This window comes from Gigantopelta aegis, chromosome 10 (assembly GCF_016097555.1).
Source record: "Gigantopelta aegis isolate Gae_Host chromosome 10, Gae_host_genome, whole genome shotgun sequence".
NCBI classification, from domain to species: domain Eukaryota; kingdom Metazoa; phylum Mollusca; class Gastropoda; order Neomphalida; family Peltospiridae; genus Gigantopelta; species Gigantopelta aegis.
In genome coordinates this window covers 50124555-50143560 of record NC_054708.1, presented here as the reverse complement: position 1 = coordinate 50143560, position 19006 = coordinate 50124555, and the positions used below count along the sequence as shown (strand labels likewise).

General features: G+C 33.5%; 1 protein-coding gene and 2 non-coding genes across 7 annotated transcripts in view; all 3 read right to left on the bottom strand.

Moving 5' to 3' along the window:
- Nucleotides 1-19006, bottom strand: part of LOC121384402 (bromodomain-containing protein 3-like) — a 40209-nt gene that overhangs the window by 4607 nt on the left and 16596 nt on the right. For all 5 annotated transcript variants that reach the window (XM_041514786.1, XM_041514788.1, XM_041514787.1 and 2 more), the window contains 8 exons: nt 16084-16477; nt 13750-13920; nt 12711-12827; nt 11826-11954; nt 1690-1926; nt 1066-1170; nt 573-803; nt 42-160 (listed from right to left, as the gene is read on the bottom strand). In XM_041514786.1, the coding sequence (XP_041370720.1) occupies nt 42-160; nt 573-803; nt 1066-1170; nt 1690-1926; nt 11826-11954; nt 12711-12827; nt 13750-13920; nt 16084-16477 (1503 nt within the window). The remainder of the gene's footprint in view (nt 1-41; nt 161-572; nt 804-1065; nt 1171-1689; nt 1927-11825; nt 11955-12710; nt 12828-13749; nt 13921-16083; nt 16478-19006) is intronic.
- Nucleotides 16551-16684, bottom strand: LOC121384864. Its single transcript, XR_005959481.1, has one exon. It is a non-coding gene; the product is annotated as a small nucleolar RNA SNORD10 (small nucleolar RNA).
- LOC121384866 lies at nt 17122-17255 on the bottom strand. The gene has a single exon (XR_005959482.1). It is a non-coding gene; the product is annotated as a small nucleolar RNA SNORD10 (small nucleolar RNA).

Sequence of the window (19006 nt, the reverse complement as noted above, 5' to 3'; positions counted from 1 at the left end):
AGCTATCACTGTTCTCTGTGGGAACTATTATAAGCACAAACCGTGTTTGATTTCTTGATTTGTGACGGAGGAATTGGAATCTTCTGATCAAGTCTGCGATCCTGTGACATCTGTGGAACTGACGACCCAACTCCATATGCTATTCTAACACCACTAGCAGCTGAAATTACAACAAAACCACTCAGATACAAGCATGTTAAACAACTCCACAAGTTTCAGATGCTTAATTTCTAATGAATGTAAATCAACACTTCAAAATATTTAATTTATACACACACAAAAATGAAAATATGAATGATGCATTCTAATTTTAATCAAGCTCTTCAAAGTATTACAAACTATCTCCAATATAAGTATCAGTTAAAATAGTGATCGATGTATCAGTGAATACTGTTAAATGTTTACATTTTTTGTTTAACTTGCATTAACTAAAATCATAGTTATACAAGATGACAGTTTCATTTGAATACATTTACCCCCAAAATACTCCCATTAGAAATAATTTAACAAATAATCTTTTTTTCTCTGTTTAAAAAAAACCCATAGTTTAAAGCAAGGTTCTTATTACTTACAAACAGTAGCTCCTGGAGGTGCAGGTGGTGCATGCTTAGGGCTTGGTTTTGGGCTGTTGGATTCCTCATCAGTCAGGGAAAACATTAGAGGGTCTTTAGTCAGATCTTCGGGAGATTGCTGTATTCTTGGCGACTGGCGTTTAATCTCTTGATTCATTTTGGGTGGTGACACAACCTCCACAGGAGGAGAGAGAGGCTGACGGACAGGAGCAATATTTGGGGTTACCGGAACTAAAAACAGAATTTAATAGTAATACATAGTTGCTTACATAAAGCAAATTCATGTCCTTTAATATTTTTAAATGTTGGGAATAAAAGCTCCGTAATAGTTCCATTAAAACCAACATATTTTTTATAAATCAAGATTATATAAGCTGCACAGTATTAAAAAGTATTGACCGTAATTCTATAAAAACAATATAAGTGACTGTCTGGATAATTAGTTCTGCAACCAACAATATAAATTCTTTATTTGATTGAAACAAATACTTACTAGTGTTCCTAATTTGTGGCTTGGCTGTTGCCATGGCAGTTGGTCGACTGGGCTGCTGTGGCATATGCGAGTGGGTTATAGGCTTTGGAGTTACCATAGGAGCAACTGAAAAGTTTAAATAAAAATTACTATATATAGTAAACACATAAAACACACTGTTTTAACCCATTTTCAAAATAAAAAAACTGAACTAAACTTTTAAAAGCTGAAAAAAAAATAGAAGTTAATTAAAAAATAATTTTCCAGTGTATTTCAGAAAATTACTTTACAACAATCAATCAAATAAAAAGCTGAAAAATCAGTGGTATAAGGAAGGAGTGAAGAAATGAAATGACCAACTTTTTTTTACTACCAACAATTCTGCAAATTAAATTGGTTATGTATAAGTTAAAAAAAAAAAAAAAAATTGTAAAATCTATGAAGTTGTTTGTTAAAAAAAAAAAAAATGTGGCTATACACAGTTTCAGCTCAATATCTTGTGGCATTGTTAAAAAAACACGTCCGCAAAATTATATTTGGGACACAAGGACAGACAGACAGAAGGACCAAGACAAAACCTATAGTCCCTTCCAGTTGGACTGGTAGGCGACTAATAAAAAATTAATCTGACAAAGATAATCATACCTCTTTCAGGAGAAGGTGGCTTGGGTTTAATTACTGGTGTCGGAAGACTAGCTGGTTCAGACATTTGTGGTACAATGAAAGGTGGGTGTACTGGCTGAGAGTATGACAATGGAGGTGATGATGATACGACTACTGGCATCGGACCGCCCATGTTGATTTTCACAGGTGGAGACCGGCCAGGACTACCAGGGGGCACCTTCTGAGGACTTATCGTCTTCTTCTTTTGAGGAGTCTTTTCTGGAAGAACACATTTCAAATATAAATCATACATTTACTTCTTTCAAAACCAAAAATAGGCCTTCACAATGCTGACAAATATAAACAAAACCCCACTAATGACGTATTTTCGAAGTTGTATTCAAGGCCATGTTAAAATCTTCATTACATAGTTCAACAAATTCATAAATTATTTCTTTAAAAATTTGCAATACATGTATTTTGCAAAATGAGAGAGTTGAATTTGAAACACCACTGGTAAATTCTTAACACACATGCACACAGACACAGACAAAAACAATTACTACAAAAATAATGTGGGACAGTTTATCTTCATTTTGGTTTATTTACACGTGTATGCAAGTAAGATTCTCACACACTATCCTGGACTCGCACCAACTATATGGATGATTGGTTCATGACAGAGTTCTTAATGGTTGGTCAGTGTAGCAGCTTACGGTCTCCCAATCAAACTGTTACATCACTCTAGGTTGGAGTCGTTACTGGTATCAAGCAGACATCTTTCTCAACATCTATCACTCAATCACCAAGGATTTTGCATATTTACGCCCTGGATGTAAGTTTTTAAACCCCAGTTGAGATTCCTGTTAAACATATTATCCAATTTAAGTCCATTGGCTTAACTATGGTGGAATTTCCCATTTTTTAAAAATCCATTTCATGCACGCTTAGATAGAGAAATCCTGGTATACCACCAAGACTGGTCCATGACTCAATTAATTTTTCAATGACAAGGTAATTGGCTATGGAATTACCACTAGGCCCATCGACCACAAATTAAGGCAAGTTGCTAGCTGGCTTACCAGATCACACTTTTTTTTTTTCCTAACCACCTTTTACATTTGCCCGTTTCCCAATATAAAATCCAAGCTACACCAACTTTTCTAGTCCACTGGATAGATATACCATACTTTGAGGTATGATTATTTTGTCCCTTTCTTCAGGAAGAGTCAGGTAACATGTGGCACTATCATACATTATTATTGTTTGCACATGTTTAAAGAGACCATCCTGGGTTTGCTGCCACTTTAACATGTTTACGACTAACAAATCCCGATGAATAAAATTACATAGTAAAGATATTTTCCTTTTTAGAATAAATGTTTCTGTATCTGTTGTCGTTCTACTGTTTTTAGTATCCCAAACTAGATTTTACCTTTCCATAATTTCTTAAGCGCTAAAATTAGCACACGTGTGCACATACTGGATATACAGACACTGGTATTTTAAATAAGAAAATGTATTTAGTCGCCAAAAGATTTTACAGTGGCTGCTAACTCAGGACAGTCCCTCTAATGTCATTACTACAATATTAAACATTTAATCATGGCCTCTATTGAGCACATTTTTTTGTTTATTAGGATTCTTTTTGGAAATTGTAGAAAATTTTCAAAGATTTATCTCAACTTCATTATTTGAACCCTACTCCCACCCGCGAGAGACTACTGATTTTGCATGAAACTTTCCACAGGTGTTTTTGTGTTGAACAAGATACTTGCCAGAATACCTAGCTGTATATGAAGTGAACAGGCATCATTCATAGCTTTTTAATATGACCAGAGCTACAGGTGAACTCAAGTAGTGAAACAAATACAATAATTCTTTTCATCGATTATTTTACCAATATTAAACAGATACGTAAATGATTTGTAAATACTAACTTATTCCACCTTTTCGGCATCTGGTTATTTATGACCTCTATTTACCAGGTTATCATCACTTACACCGACTCAATCACTATCATAATCTTACATCAGTCAACTGAGCTATCACCTAAACTTGTTACGTTTCTCCACTTTAATATTAACTGTAAACAACAACTTGTAAACTGATGTACTCGACAGACATATGCTTAGTTACATTAAGTGTAAACAAATGGATATTTACTTTTCAGTTTAATCTTAAATAATGAAACTATCTTTTTCTATTATTGGATATTTACTTTTCAGTTTAATCTTAAATAATGAAACTATCTTTTTCTATTATTGTCACTACTTACGAGCAATAGTTTTAGTGAACAAAGCTTCCAGTGATGTCAAATTCAGATGCCAACATATTCCCAACATTTAACATACTGAACTTTGATGAAACACCACAGAACCAAATAAATTCCCATTAAAAATAATTTATCACTTGAACCAGTGCTCCCAAAGTAATATGTTGAGAAATGAGATGAGCTATGTTTCCTTTATAAATCCCTTGCTGTTAATATTAAAAGTAATCATACTGTGGAAGCAGGTTTCTTCTCTCATTCTTCAGACACTTAATGTCCGAAATAGAATAAAAATTATTTTAATTTTTTTCACATTAAACTTGTAAATATCTGATTACACTCAACATATTTTAGCATGTACTGAAAGGTGATGTTTATGTGCCCTGTCAATTCGATTATGCTGAGGATGTGATGACACACTGCGTAACACTATTAGTTTAAAATCACAAAAAGGCTCAGTCCATGACATTATTCCAGCAGATACAAGTAATTTTTCCAATTTTTAGGAAAACGTTAACAATTATCCATTGAAAGGTATCGTGACAATTACATTATTGTTCTCATACAATTTAAAAGGGAGTCTAAAACTGTGGCTCGCTATTCAAGTTTTGTGCTGTCACAGTGGGATGACCAATGGTGCAACTTTGGAGATTGTGCACACTATGAAAGTAAATAATGCAAGGCATAACAGGATAAACAGAACTGTAGTTTACCGACATTATCCAATAAACTACATTAACCATAACAACTATCTAGAAACCTATCACTACCCAGGATTTAAGCTGTCATTTGCCAAGTAAGAACTGAAGTTAAATTTGGCAAATAAATTTAATTGATCAAAAAAACAATTTCAGAATTGGTAGGTTTCATTCTCAATTATAATCAGCCAAATGGTAAACATGCCACACTCCACCCAAAACAAGTCTCATTTCTATTTACAAGGTAAAATGCAGCTAAGGTCAACAACAGACCATACCATTGTTGCGACATCATATACAATAAATATAATACATCACATCATTTTACTTTAGGGTCATATTTCATGGATGGTATTTTATTAAATTCCATTCTTTCGTAGTTATTAGTATCTTTCAATTCAACCCTGCACACCCCCCCCCCCCACCCCCTTTCAATATTAATTTTGCATTTATAGTATTCCAATTTCTAAAAATGGAAGTCATGCATGCACTTTTTTGTTATGGCAAATTGGTGATTTTCATCACTTTTGTACTTGTATCAGGAATCGCACTCCAAATTTGTTTTAGCAGACATTCTATGCATCTGACCTGTAGTAAGACCTAACCAATAGTGGTCCATATCAACCAACAGGCCACTGGCTCTTGCATATACATCACATTTTATTGGCTGGCTCTTGTACATAAATCACATTTCATTGGCTGGCTATACATCACATTTTATTGGTTATCAGGATAAATTTGACTCCACACTGGCAAACTGACTAAACATTTTGTGTTTTTCATGATCACCACCAGATCATAGTGTGTTAATCATCGTGGTAATTGGCACGCGCGCACACACACACACAGCACAATTACCAGAATACTTATCTGAATATAATAAACTTTGATTGGTAGATATATCATTAAAATAGGCCTAACTATCCTGGGAATTTACTACTTTTCATCATTGTTATTAGAGGTCACTTTTAAACTTCTACGCCTGATGTATGGTTGGTCTAGGATCGATCCCTGGCAGTGGGCCCATTGGGCTATTTCTCGTTCCAGCAAATGCACCACGACTGATAATTCAATGACTGTGGTATGTGCTATCCTGCCTGTGCATATAAAAGATCCACTGCTACTAATTGGAAAATGTAGATTTCCTCTCCAACACTTACCATGTGTGTGACATCCAATAGTTTTATTTTAAATATAAATTGTTAGTGCCAATTTTACACAAATGTAAACAGATTTACATACATTTTTGTTATTTTATGAATTAAAAAACCTAACAAAAGTTATTACTGGTAGGGGACTACAGATCTCCGATATCAAATTTCACCGATATGGTTAAATTTTCTTTATTAGTGTGTGAAAAGTAGTAGATGCTTAGAAAAAACGTCATTTTTGTACATATGCCAACATTAAAATAGGAGGTTGTTACAACAAGAAGGAAATGTTTTTATTTAATGACACACTCAACACTTTTTTTATATGGCGTCGGACATATGGTTAAGGACCATACAGATACTGAGGGAGGAAACCCGGTCACCACTTCATGGGCTACTCTTTTCGATTAGCAGCAAGGGATCTTTTATATGCACCATCCCACAGACAGGATAGTACATACCATGGCCTTTAATATACCAGTCGTAGTGCAATGGGTGGAGCGAAAAATAGCCCAATAGGCCCACCGATGGGGATCGACCCCAGACCGACTGCACATCAAGCAAGTGCTTTTACCACTGGGCTACATCCCGCCCACTTGTTATAACGTTTTTAATTTGACAATTGGAAGAGATCATTCTCAATTTTTTTTTTTTTAAATTTGCTCGACAAGAATTGTGGAACTTGTTTTAGGGATGAAAAGTACCATTTGTGAAGAGTAACATAACTAAAATACTGTTGGATTTTGTTTTTATTGTGTATGAAGGCAAAATGATGGTATAGCACGTTACTGGCATTCAGGTCCGGGTTGGTGTTTTGGGGTGTTTAATTAATACCAATTGATGGAACAGTCATGCGCCTTACACTATATGCCTGTCTTCTGTAGTCTAATCAATACAGAGTAGCATGCATGATTGTTTCATCAACTGGTACTAACTGAACACTCGGAAACACAGACTAGGACTCAAATGCCCATGCATCAAGTGTCCGTCATTTTAAAGAATTTTTTTCTAGTATTTATTACTAAACGAATCCAAAATCTAATACTGTTCAAACTATGTCATAATATGATGTAGAATGTGAAGGTACCGACAAGGAGTGGTCTTAATGTTACTGTCCCCAAATTTGCTGCCATTGTGGCATTCCATTGTAACATTTCCAAGTAGTTAAAGCATTTTTAACAACTAATATAAGTCAAAATACATTTTCAGAATAATAGTGTGTATATTCAATACATTTCTGTTTGTTTTAACATTTGTAGCTGCATTTTACTTTCCAATATTTTCAAATGTAAAGAGACATACCCGGTACATATCAATGCCCGATTCCAATGTTTTAATCATACGCCATTTCATACATGGTGTGATTAATGAAGCAATCCACCTGTATAAAGCAGTCTCTAAACAGATGCTGTAGTCAATTTTGGAGTTGATGCTATTGCAAAATGTGGCTTCTTTTCCTGGAACAGAAACTTGCTTCCTTGTGCACAGGGAATTAGGTTACGATCACCAATAAATCACGGAAATTAACCAACACTAATGACCCCATTTCACACAACACACTTTAGTATCAATACAATGGACACTGGTGTAAATTCTTACCAGTTAATTCATTTCAATACCATGACTCTTCAACAACCAACCATTTTATTAAGGTAGAACACTGTCATTATCTTTGAAAGTTACTCAAATTCATTTTATAATTTGAGCGATTTCAAAATGAGATGGGATTTAAGTTGCTGAAGTGTATGGCATGCAGCCATAAAGTAGCACTAGGTTTCTGTGACAAGTTTAATAGTCCAAAGTTTAGCTAGTAATCAACAATTTAACAAGTTTTTCTTTTGTCCGATTAATTGTTCATTATCAGTGAAGAGGTACACAAACATTAGTTATCAAGCAATTATCAATAGCAGGGTGTTCATATCTTTGAAAACAGGAAGGCTGTTTGAGACTAAGAGTTCCGAAAAATTAATTCGCGCACCCACAACCTAATTTAGCATCACTGATGCAACTAAGAGTAAAGTTTGTCACATACATTGTTATGAACATTCATAGGTGCAACTAGTTTTATTGATTTAGGACTTATAGGTTATGACATATGGAGTTAAATACTAAACTTGAACATTAGCAACAAGAGTACCGGTGAGGTAGACGATATGCCCGTCAGGAGCCAGATGTTAATGAATATGTTACGTGGTATGATTCAATTCTAATTATGTGAAATGTTTGCAATGGGATGAAGTTTGTTTTGGGCCAATCACCATTCTAAGTTGTTCTTACATGTGAGGTTTGATGGTCCTTTATGCATCTGTTTGCAAGATATGGTCCAGTTATGTGCAGTAGACCATGAAAAGTAGGTCACAGTGACCCTAGTAATAGTATCCAACACACCACCATCCCAAGTTGTTCCTACATGTGAGGTTTGATGGTCCTGTATGCAAGATATGGTCCGACAAGATTTACCGTTATGTGCAGTAGACCTTGAAAAGTAGGTCACAGTGAACTAGTAGTAGTACACGACACACAACCATCCCAAGTTGTTCCTAAATGCGAGGTTTGATGGTCCTGTATGCATCGGTTTGCAAGATATGGTCCAGACAAAAAAAAAGTTAACTGACAGAAGTACGAACGGACGGAAGCCATACCATAATACCACCTATTATAGACAGGAGTATAAAAAGCATATATTATAATTAAAAATGTTTAATTAATTTCAAATGCCATGGGAACAACTAAATAACAGGTTTCATCAATCCTGAATAGTGTGTGAGAAACATTTTTTTTTAACTGAAGATAAATGCATAAGAAATTTTATTTTAAAAATGTTTCACATCCAGTGATGAAAAAGAGCGTTTTGTTTAACAACACCTCAATTTATTAATCAATGGCTATTGGATGTCAAACATTTGGTAATTTTGAGTCTTAAAAAAGGGTTCTTTTATATGCACCATCCCAGAGAGAATAGCATATACCACTGCCTTTGATATACCAGTTGTGGCGCACTGGCTGGAACGACAACCCACCCAATAAGCCCACCAACAAGGATCGTTATTAGACAGACTGCACATCAAGCGAGCGCTTTACTACTGGGCTGTCCCATCCATCAACAGATGCAAGTATAAACGTTTCACTGACCTAGTTTGTAAAAAACTTATCTAAACGTGAAACTTAAATGAAAATGTTGACAGTGTCACCATTGGAAAACTAATACCTTCATCTTCCCTTTTTATTTCGGAGAGGCTCGACATTAAATTAGCAGTTATATTTAATGAATGTAATGAGGTGTGCATTTGTTAAGCATTAAAATTAGGCTACTTTCGAGAAAAAAACTCCAATAATCTTTCTAAAATATGCAGTATATAACCTCCTTAATCGAAAGTTTGTTAGCACTGCTAGACCACATTGAATAATTAATTGACTATTGGATGTCAGACATTTGGTAATTATGACACATAGTCAGCAGAGGAAACCCACTACATTTTTCTTAATGCAGCAAGGGATTTTTTATATGCACTTTCTAACAGACAGAAAAGCACACAACACAGCCTTTGATCAGTTGTGGTGCACTGGTTGGAACAAGAAAAAACCCCAATCAGTTGAATGGATCCAAACACCTCAACTGACAGAGCTAAATCCCCTCCTCCCCCCACTTAATCAGTGCAGTTCAACCAGTTAAAAGCAATAAAGGGCTCGCTAGACTGCTTTTGTGTGTCTTTATGTTACATTAATTACATTGGGAACCAATCAAACTTATTCACAAACCACAGGGTTACTGTCACCGGATATAGGCCAGCAAGTTTTTTATGTTCAGAAAGATCTTCCACAAACTCATTGAGCAAATCAACAAAATCGAATTTGGTGTAGACAAAGTTGTTACATCTTGGGCAACAAAGAAGCCTACTTCAGACAGCCAGCAAAATAATAATTCCTGGTTGTCGTTTTTTAATTCGATTGGAACTTTGCAAATGATGATGAGCTGATATTAATTTCATTACAAGAACTCCAATAAAATGGTATGTTTAAATTTGTTTTGTGTTGAATTGTAAGCAAATGCAGCACCAAATTTGAGTGAAGTTTGAAGACAACCGTTCTCAACAACTAGCCTGCAAGTCATGTTTGTCACCATGTCAGCCTTAAATACTAAAAAAAAAAGCAAAAAAAAAAGCACATCAAACTTGCCAATGAAACAAGTCAAAACGCCCATCAACACATACCCGTAATTATTAAATTTTGAAGAGTTCACCAATGCAATCATAAAAAAATTAACAAGCATCTAAGAGACAATTTTTTTCGCTTTTCAGATTTCAGCGGTCTTTGCAGGAAATAATTTCAAACCATAGGTCGTACTTGATATGAAATGCTTGACAATTACCTTGAGGATGGTATAGTGCTTCCAGCTTTTAAGAGATATTTAAATTATCCCCGTTAGTTTACACTAAGTGGTAAATATACTACAGGAAGATAACTGTAAAATGCAGGTAAGCATTTAATAAAAACGTGATCGCATTAACCGTTGCCCACAGAGAAAGATCACTTTATAGATTGTTCACTACATGCAAGCTAAGTGGTAGCAAAAATTAAGCATCTCATTTTCATTAAATGCTGTTCCATAGGCTTCTCTTCCAATTCTGCCTTATGTTGTGATTTCGTCAAATCAAACCTTACTTCCACTCTTGCCTTGGATGATTCCATTATTACACCTACCAAAATATATGGTGTTCATACCTTTTTTGAGACCAATAAATGGACAGGCATAAATTTGACTGGAATGTCTGTTCACAACTAAAGGTTACATGGTTATGAAATGGTGATGTCTTCAATTATTGAACATCCAAGGTAGAGTGGACTGCAAGATTCAAATTAAATGATATTGTTGGTTGTAAATAATAAGCCTAATTATATAGAAACATTAATACTATTCTCCCAGTGTTTCTAACTACTACATGACAAATTCCACATAGTTCTATGTAGAGTGCAGAATGCTATGCTATGAGACCAGTCACACAAAGGAATAATAAAAACTCAAAAACTAGTATTTTCGATTTTGTTGTTTTATTAGGTGATAAAATGTCAATAATGACATCATGACACGAGATCTACCTGCTCTATGTACAAAATTGGTCATTTCCATAAACAATGTACAATACTTAAATATATGCAAGATTTCAAGTACAAAAAATGCGTCTGTTGGCAGGTGTATAATGTATGAAAAATGATGAGCACGACAGAGAGCATAATTAAATGACACTTGCACATAATTTATGCATGCTATGATCAGAAAAGTTTTTTCCTTGACTTTTGTAAAGTACAAATGAACTATTATTTTGGAGGTCAACTCCAAGTAGCCTTTAGAGGAGGTCATTATGTCAATAAATGGTAGGAAATGCTTGGAACTATAATGCCAATGAGTGCAAAGACGTGTTGCAGTGGAGGCCAGCATGACTATGATTCCACATTCAAAACTTTTCATGTTCCCCACAGCAACAGATAGACTAACATCACCCTACTGGGTGCAAGCACAAATAAATAATAGCACATTTTTTTATTTAAAAAAAAAAAAAAAAAAAAAAAAAAAGTTAGATAAAAGAAAAAGAAAAGAAAAATTTAACAAAGCACCATTGACATTTCAATATATATATATATATATATTATGCTGTAAATGATAAGCAAATATGGACAACAATGACTGATGATAGCTCCCTGGGGTGCTTTAATGCTACCTGTTTTAAACTCCCTAGTGCAACTGGCCTCAACTTGCACACATTCTGCACTCTGGCTAAACAAAACCTACTGCTGCAAATACCCAGTAGACTACACTACAACACACTGGTCTGTGTGGATTTCTAAAAATGTGTTACCATCCAGACCAATGTTCCTTGTAAATGCTATTTTCACAGATCTTTAGCAATTAAAACTCATCACCATAGCACCTCAAATACTGAAACGTCAAAACCTCCGTGAAGTATTTCACTTGAAAGCCTGCCTTTCCTTGCTTTTGGTTGTGCAGTAAGGTATGCAACTCTTGAGATAAGAAACTGTTGAATCCAACAGGACCCTAACCTGAATCCGAATCACTGGATTCAGAAGAACTGGATGAGCTACTGTCGCTGCTGGTGTCACTACCCGAAGAACTGCTGCTACTGGCACTCAGTCGACTCGGTCCAGTCACATCAACATTGCCCCCTTCACCTAAGAAAACAACATCAATAATAAAATGTCATTTACAACAAAAATAATACAAATAATTGTAATAAATAAAGACAGCGTGTCGTACATGTCTGTAATATTTAAAACACTGGTGTCATGCTTATCCCAGGTGTGCAAATTTCCATCTCATTCTAGATGGAAAATAGACTTATACATATGAATCATCATCACTCTGTAACACATCCTTCTAGGTTCAAGTATGTGATGAAAAATAAACAATGATTGCTCAGTATTGCAATGTAACACATTTCTCAGATTAAGGTGTGCAGGAATTTTCATCACAAATAATCAATCAAAATGGATTTTCAAACTATGATCAACAAAGCACCACTGACATGTCGAACTACGTTAGTAAAACATTAAGGCATTGTAGGTTTCAATTTTGGATCAGTCTAAATTCTGCAAGTCTTGTGGATGCTAAACAATATCCCATTTACTTTTTTGTATAATGCATATTCAACATGAGACCATATTTTGCAGATTTGTAAACAAACTTGATCATAATAATTTACTGCCATTCAATATACACCACTTCACTCAATCAGGACAGTACATGAGGAAATGGATCTTCAGCACAATATGTTGGGTTTACATTTCTTTCCACAGCTGACTAGTACTCCATTTAAATGCAGTTTATATAAATTTCCTGTCACTTTTATATGCTTTGTAATAAATGCCAACTTGCACAAAATACAGTTTTTATATAAATCCACAAATGCAAAAGTAGAGATATTTTACCAGACAGTTTTTTCCCACCAGGATTTAGTTGTGCTTGTACACCTTGAAGACGTTTTTCTAATTCTTTCTTCTTTTCAAGCTGCTGTTCTTCTTTTGATTTTCCTGGCGTCTTCTTAGCTGTAAATATTAAGATATATTGTAAACTGATGGTAAGCATGTTCTGTAATACGATTGGCTAATAAACATTGTCGAATGGCATTCGATACCCTCAAATTAGTAAGTTAATCACTGCTCATGAATACACTGTTACTATTTCGATGGCCTTGATGATAAAAACAGGCCTCAGAACTATTTAATCAAAACTTGAGAATGTAGACTTAAATTTTTTAATTTAATAAAATTTTGAACTTCAAAATTTTCACAGTATTAGTCACTACTCCTCATTGCAATTAGTTTCATAAAAATCCAATTAAAACTACAAAGGAAAATCAATATAATATTTTTTAAAAGCTGAGCTGACTAATCTCATATTGGACCCTTTTAAAATAAAGTGCCTAGCTCCTTAATTTCCGCATTCTCAAAGTTGCAGTGTCTTATGTCGCTATTTTTACAGATATTTGTCATAAAATAAATAACAAATTAATCAATCCCACAAATAACTCTGGAATATAAAAATTGCAATGTGTATTCATCTGACTGAATCCTTGTCAAAATGAATGTCACTTTGAAAATACTAAATCACAAATCCATAAAATCAGCAATTTTTGGTCAATATAGAGATTTAATTCAAATACAAACTATAATGTTAACCTGTCAATTACACATACTGGATATTGCAATAATAAAAATTTACCATCGGTAGTAAATTAAATTATTTTTATACATTTATTTGTGGGCATGCAATTCAAGGTAAATATTTACATTTCACAAGAAAAATTAATAAATATTTTGGTCATTATGAAACTGAAACCTCGCCTATAATAGATATATGGTTGGAATCATTTTGCAGGATACAAAATCTAATTTAATTTAATTATTTTGACAAAAACCAACCAAAAGCCCTGATGTATATTATATAGAATATAGAAACTATACTCACTGTACGGTTTTCTTGGCTTTTTCTTTAAGCAAGACATAACATAGGCTTCTAATTCTCGTAGAGTTGATGGCTTTAATGTTTCGAAGTCTATTTCTATCTCATCAGGATTGGAATCTCGCAAGGACGGTTCTCTGGACTGTATAATATGTACCACTCTACCAAGTTTATCACCTGCAAAACAAATTACATATTTGTCAACTATATATATATTAGTTGGTTTTTATTATTAATGACAAACTAAAATATGATTAGTCAATTACTAATCAAATCAAAGATTTAACACCAATATTCAGTAGGAAAAATACTTTTGTATAATATCACGTTAAAGTAGGTAATTTCTGTTTAATCACTAAAAACTTTACAATCAACTGTAGAAGGAAATTAAACACACACTTTTATTTAAAAGGTGCAACAATTTAAGACCAAAAAAACAAAAACAACCTCCACTAGAAAAAATATACCTGAATTCACTTAAAATATACCCGAATTAAAATAGCCGACCTTAACAGTGCTAAATATTTAAGCTTATTACCATTAACTTACACCTTACAACTTGTTGATTAAATTGTCAAACATTAAGCATTCATTTTGGTGTTTATAATAACTCAAAATTAATTCATGTGAGAAAAAAAAAAGGGCAAGTAGCTCAGGAGCTAAGGTGGTTGCTTTAATGGACGTTTGTGCTAATGCTAAAAATGTCTCATGTTTACCCATCAAAATAAAAGCAAATACGAACAGACTATGCCCCGGGATAAATTTGGATTATTTAATCAGGAAAACAATGCATAAAAATCCTTTTCAGTAAGTTATTAGCTGCCTCAATAATTATAAATTTAGTCACACAAAAATATTGTTATGATCAGACTATATTCCAAATTTAAAAAAAAGTAAAGTTTGTTTTATTTAACGACGCCACTAGAGCACATCGATTTTTTATCTTATCATCGGCTATTGGACGTCAAACATATGGTCATTCTGACACTGTTTTTAGAGGAAACCCGCTGTCGCCACACAGGCTACTCTTTTTATGACAGGCAGCAAGGGATCTTTTATTTGCGCTTCCCACAGGCAGGATAGCACAAACCATGGCCTTTGTTGAACCAGTTATGGATCACTGGTCGGTGCAAGTGGTTTACACCTACCCACTGAGCCTTGCGGAGCACTCACTCAGGGTTTGGAGTCGGTATCTGGATTAAAAATCCCATACCTCGACTAGGATCCGAACCCAGTACCTACCAGCCTGTAGACCAATGGCCTGCCACGACACCACCGAGGCCGGTATATTCCAAATTAAAGTCACAAAACGTTTGTGGGATGTTCATCATATATTCTGGACAAATATGTATTGATTAAAATGTGATGCAGGAACCACATTGATTATAATCAGGATATGAGCAAAACAGGAGGAATACGAGACAAACTGGAGAAAACAGGTGGGTCAGGCTCAATAGAAGATTTTAGCTATTTTTATTAGTTTTTGTGATGTTCGGATCAGGGTAATAGGGGAAAATTAATTTGTCTTTTTAAAAGTGTTAATAATTTTTGCAAATGATACTACATACTCTAACCTTTCAATCATTCTGTAAATTTGTCATTGAGAATATTTACTTGCATTCAATATTAAAAATGTGTTATCTTAGGCATTAATCATATATGATCATTCATAACATGCACAATATGTTGAGTTGCCTTTTTCGTTGTTCAAAGTTCATTAATAAACTTAAAACTGTGTCCCTAAAAACTATGGTCTCTTTCAACACGTCACATTTGATTAATGAGGATCAGACTCCAAAAAGAGGAATTACTGATGTAGAATTATAGATGAAAGAAGAAACAATCTACATACACAATAATACTCATAAAAAAAATAAAAACTTTACGAGGAATGTTCAAAACACCATAGGCCCTCCTTTAAAAAAAATTATTTAACCTAAACAAGTGTCCTACATATAGTGCAATGCAGTCTAAGTAAAAACCCGCTACAACCACACAATCAATTAGCAACAAGGTATCTTTCATATGCAATTTTTCCAGATTTAAGCAATGGTTGGATGAGAAACAACTCTAGGTAAATATGCCTTATCAAAGTAACACTTAAATTTTTAAGAATTGAACAGCTCATTTTGATATAAATATATAGTAAACCTAAAACAGAATCACAATATAATGGTCTTGTAATGATTTTGTAACGTTTACTAAAACATGACATTGCAACAGCTTCCTGCTCCTGATGGAAATTCCCCCATAATCCACAACTAGAAAACAGCACATTGAGAACACAGCACATCCGATATCTGCCATCCATAGAACACACAATGCCAGAACATATCTTACCTGGCAATTTATTTATGTCTAAACTAAGTTGTCTTTTTTCGTCGTAAGTCATAGGCTTTGCATTATCCTCATCATCACTATCGAATGCTGGCACAGCCGCTGAAGCAAGCATTACAGACTTTTTCTTTGAAGAAGATCGACTATTAGTCCTTTGTCTTTTTGAACTAGGAGATTTTTGTTTAGATTTTTTCTTTGGTTGTTTTGTTGTGTCTAGAGTCAAAGGAATTGATGCAACTGGTGCAGGTTGAGGAATGGGAACAACTTCCTGGGATTTTTCCCTTTCTTTGTCCTTTTCGTGTGTTCGTTTTTTCTTCTTTTTCTTTTCTCTTTTTTCTTTTAATCTGCTCATATGTTCCCGAGTGAGATTAGCCAGCTGATCTTGTATTTTTTGAAACTGAAAAACGAAAAAACAAAACATGGCTCTAATAATGAATGTAAATATTAATAATTAATACAATACAGAAAGAGTAATCAGAACCAAATAGAATCATATTTTCCGAAATGTAATTCCCATTCACTGAATGTGGAAAAACACCAAATCCAGCTTCAAGAAGAATTACTATTTGGAAATCAAATGACACGCATGATGTCATCACATTACTCAATTTTTCCATGCCATAGAATTAACTGCTTACGACCAAACATTACTCTTACAATCCATCATGTGGCTTATACTTATAAAACTATTCTGGCGTTAACCTTGGACTATTTGATAAATGTTTGACCACCATATTAATAACTTTTACTTACATATATCCACTTTAAAATATTATAAACACAAAAATTAATGTTCACATGTGAAAGTCTAAGTATTATTTTCATGGTTTTCTTCTCCATTTTTTTTCTTCTTTTTAGCAATTACGCTAAATTTTGTTTTCAATAAAAAAAAAAAATTAAAAAAAAAAATTCTTATTTACTTACACATATTGTGGTCAGTGTTCACTATTTACAAATAATTATTCCCAATTACTGTTTTGCTGACCACAATGTTTTTTGGGGAAATGACTATGATTACTATACTATTTCAATACAGAAAGAGTAATCAGAACAAAACAGAATCATATTTTCCAAAATGTAGTTCCCATTCACTGAATGTGGAAAAACACCAAATCCAGCTTCAAGAAGAAATACTATTTGGAAATCAAATGACACGCATGATGTCATCATATTACTCTATCATTCCATGCCACAGAATTAATTGCTTACCACCAAACATTACTCTTACAATCCAGCATGTGGCTTATACACTTATCTATAATTGTTGTGACATCAACCTTTTGACTATTGCAACAATGTGTGACAATAACCACATTTATTTACATATATTCACTTTAAAATATTATAAATACAAAAAGTAATGTCCATGTGTGAAAGGTTATGTATTATTTTTTATGAGGGTTTTTCTTCTTCTCCATTTCTATAACCTTTCTAGCAGTTAATGCCGTTTAATATTAAGCCAAATAAAAAAAATTCAATAAATGTTTTTAAAAATCAATAAATTCTCATTTACTTACACATATTGTGGATTATGTTCAGTATTTACCATTATTTCCAATCATTGTTTTTACTGACCACAATTTTTGTTAGAAAAAACAACCCAATATATTATCAGTTTAGCTGTCAATCCCTCAAAATAATCACGTTTTGCCATTGTTGTCATGTGAAAATAACGAAAACCATTTTTCCAACTCAAAATTCCCAGGTATCTCTCCAAGCAAAAGACAAAATTAAAGCAGTAATTTTTAGTCTCAATCAAAGATATCTCCTGTGTTATTATTCTGATCAGTCACACGTGCAAAATGGCAGAAAATATGAATTAGTTAATGTACTGCATGCGGTAGTGTTTCGGCTTGCAGTCGGACAAGATTATCTAACCTGCAGTATCCATACGGTTAAAGGTTAACTTATAATAAAGCTAAAAACACACCATTTCTTCTCTTTTTTTTCACAGTTAGGATGAATTATGTGTTTTCATAACCATTAATGGTCATTTTCAGGGATCGATAGCCGATTGTGATAGCCGACTTGATAATACATTTGATCGTTTTACCATAAATACTCGACAGCTGACAATACTTTAAATTTTTTGCTTAATTTTAATCAACATTAACCTTTAGACTACTGGATTAATTTTTGACAAAAACCACATTGAGTGGGTACAAGTTTATAATTTTGACTCACATATATTCACTTAATGTTTTACAAATACATAAAATAAAGTTCATATTTGAATCAGTAAGTAGTATTTTCATGGGTTTTTCTAATTTTTATATTTTAGATCAGTTAATATTGATTAAAATTAGGCAGAAATTCGAAAAAGTTGCGTTTACTTACGAGCTTTTGTGGCCAGCTGTTCAGTATTTATGTCCATTATTCCCAACAGTGGTTTTCTGACCAGAATGTTTTTTTTAAAAACGAACTATAATTCATATCCCAATTTTTGGTGTGAAAAAGCTAAAGAAAAAGTTAACAGACGGATGGACAGGCAATGCCATACCATAATACGACCCATCATAGATGTGCGCATAAAAATTAGAAAAACCCACAAAAATAATATTTATCGATTCACTTATGAACTTTAATTTACGTATTTGTAAAACATTGAGTGAATATATGTACGTACAAATCATAAACTTGTACTCACTCAATGTGGTTTTGGTAAAAATTTAATCCAGTAGTCTAAAGGTTAAGTCCTTAAGTTTTGCAGCAAATAAACATAAAATTAAAAACCAACAGCAATAATATTTATCCAAAAGCAAAATAACTGCCATTGGTACAGCCCCTGATCTATGGTACAATTTTTTTTTTTACTACATAAAATTACATAGTTGTGCAAAATAAGGGGAAAAATAACACACATTCATTGAGAAAACCTTTCTTTTTTTTTAATTATTATAATTAAGATATCAAATATTCACTGAAA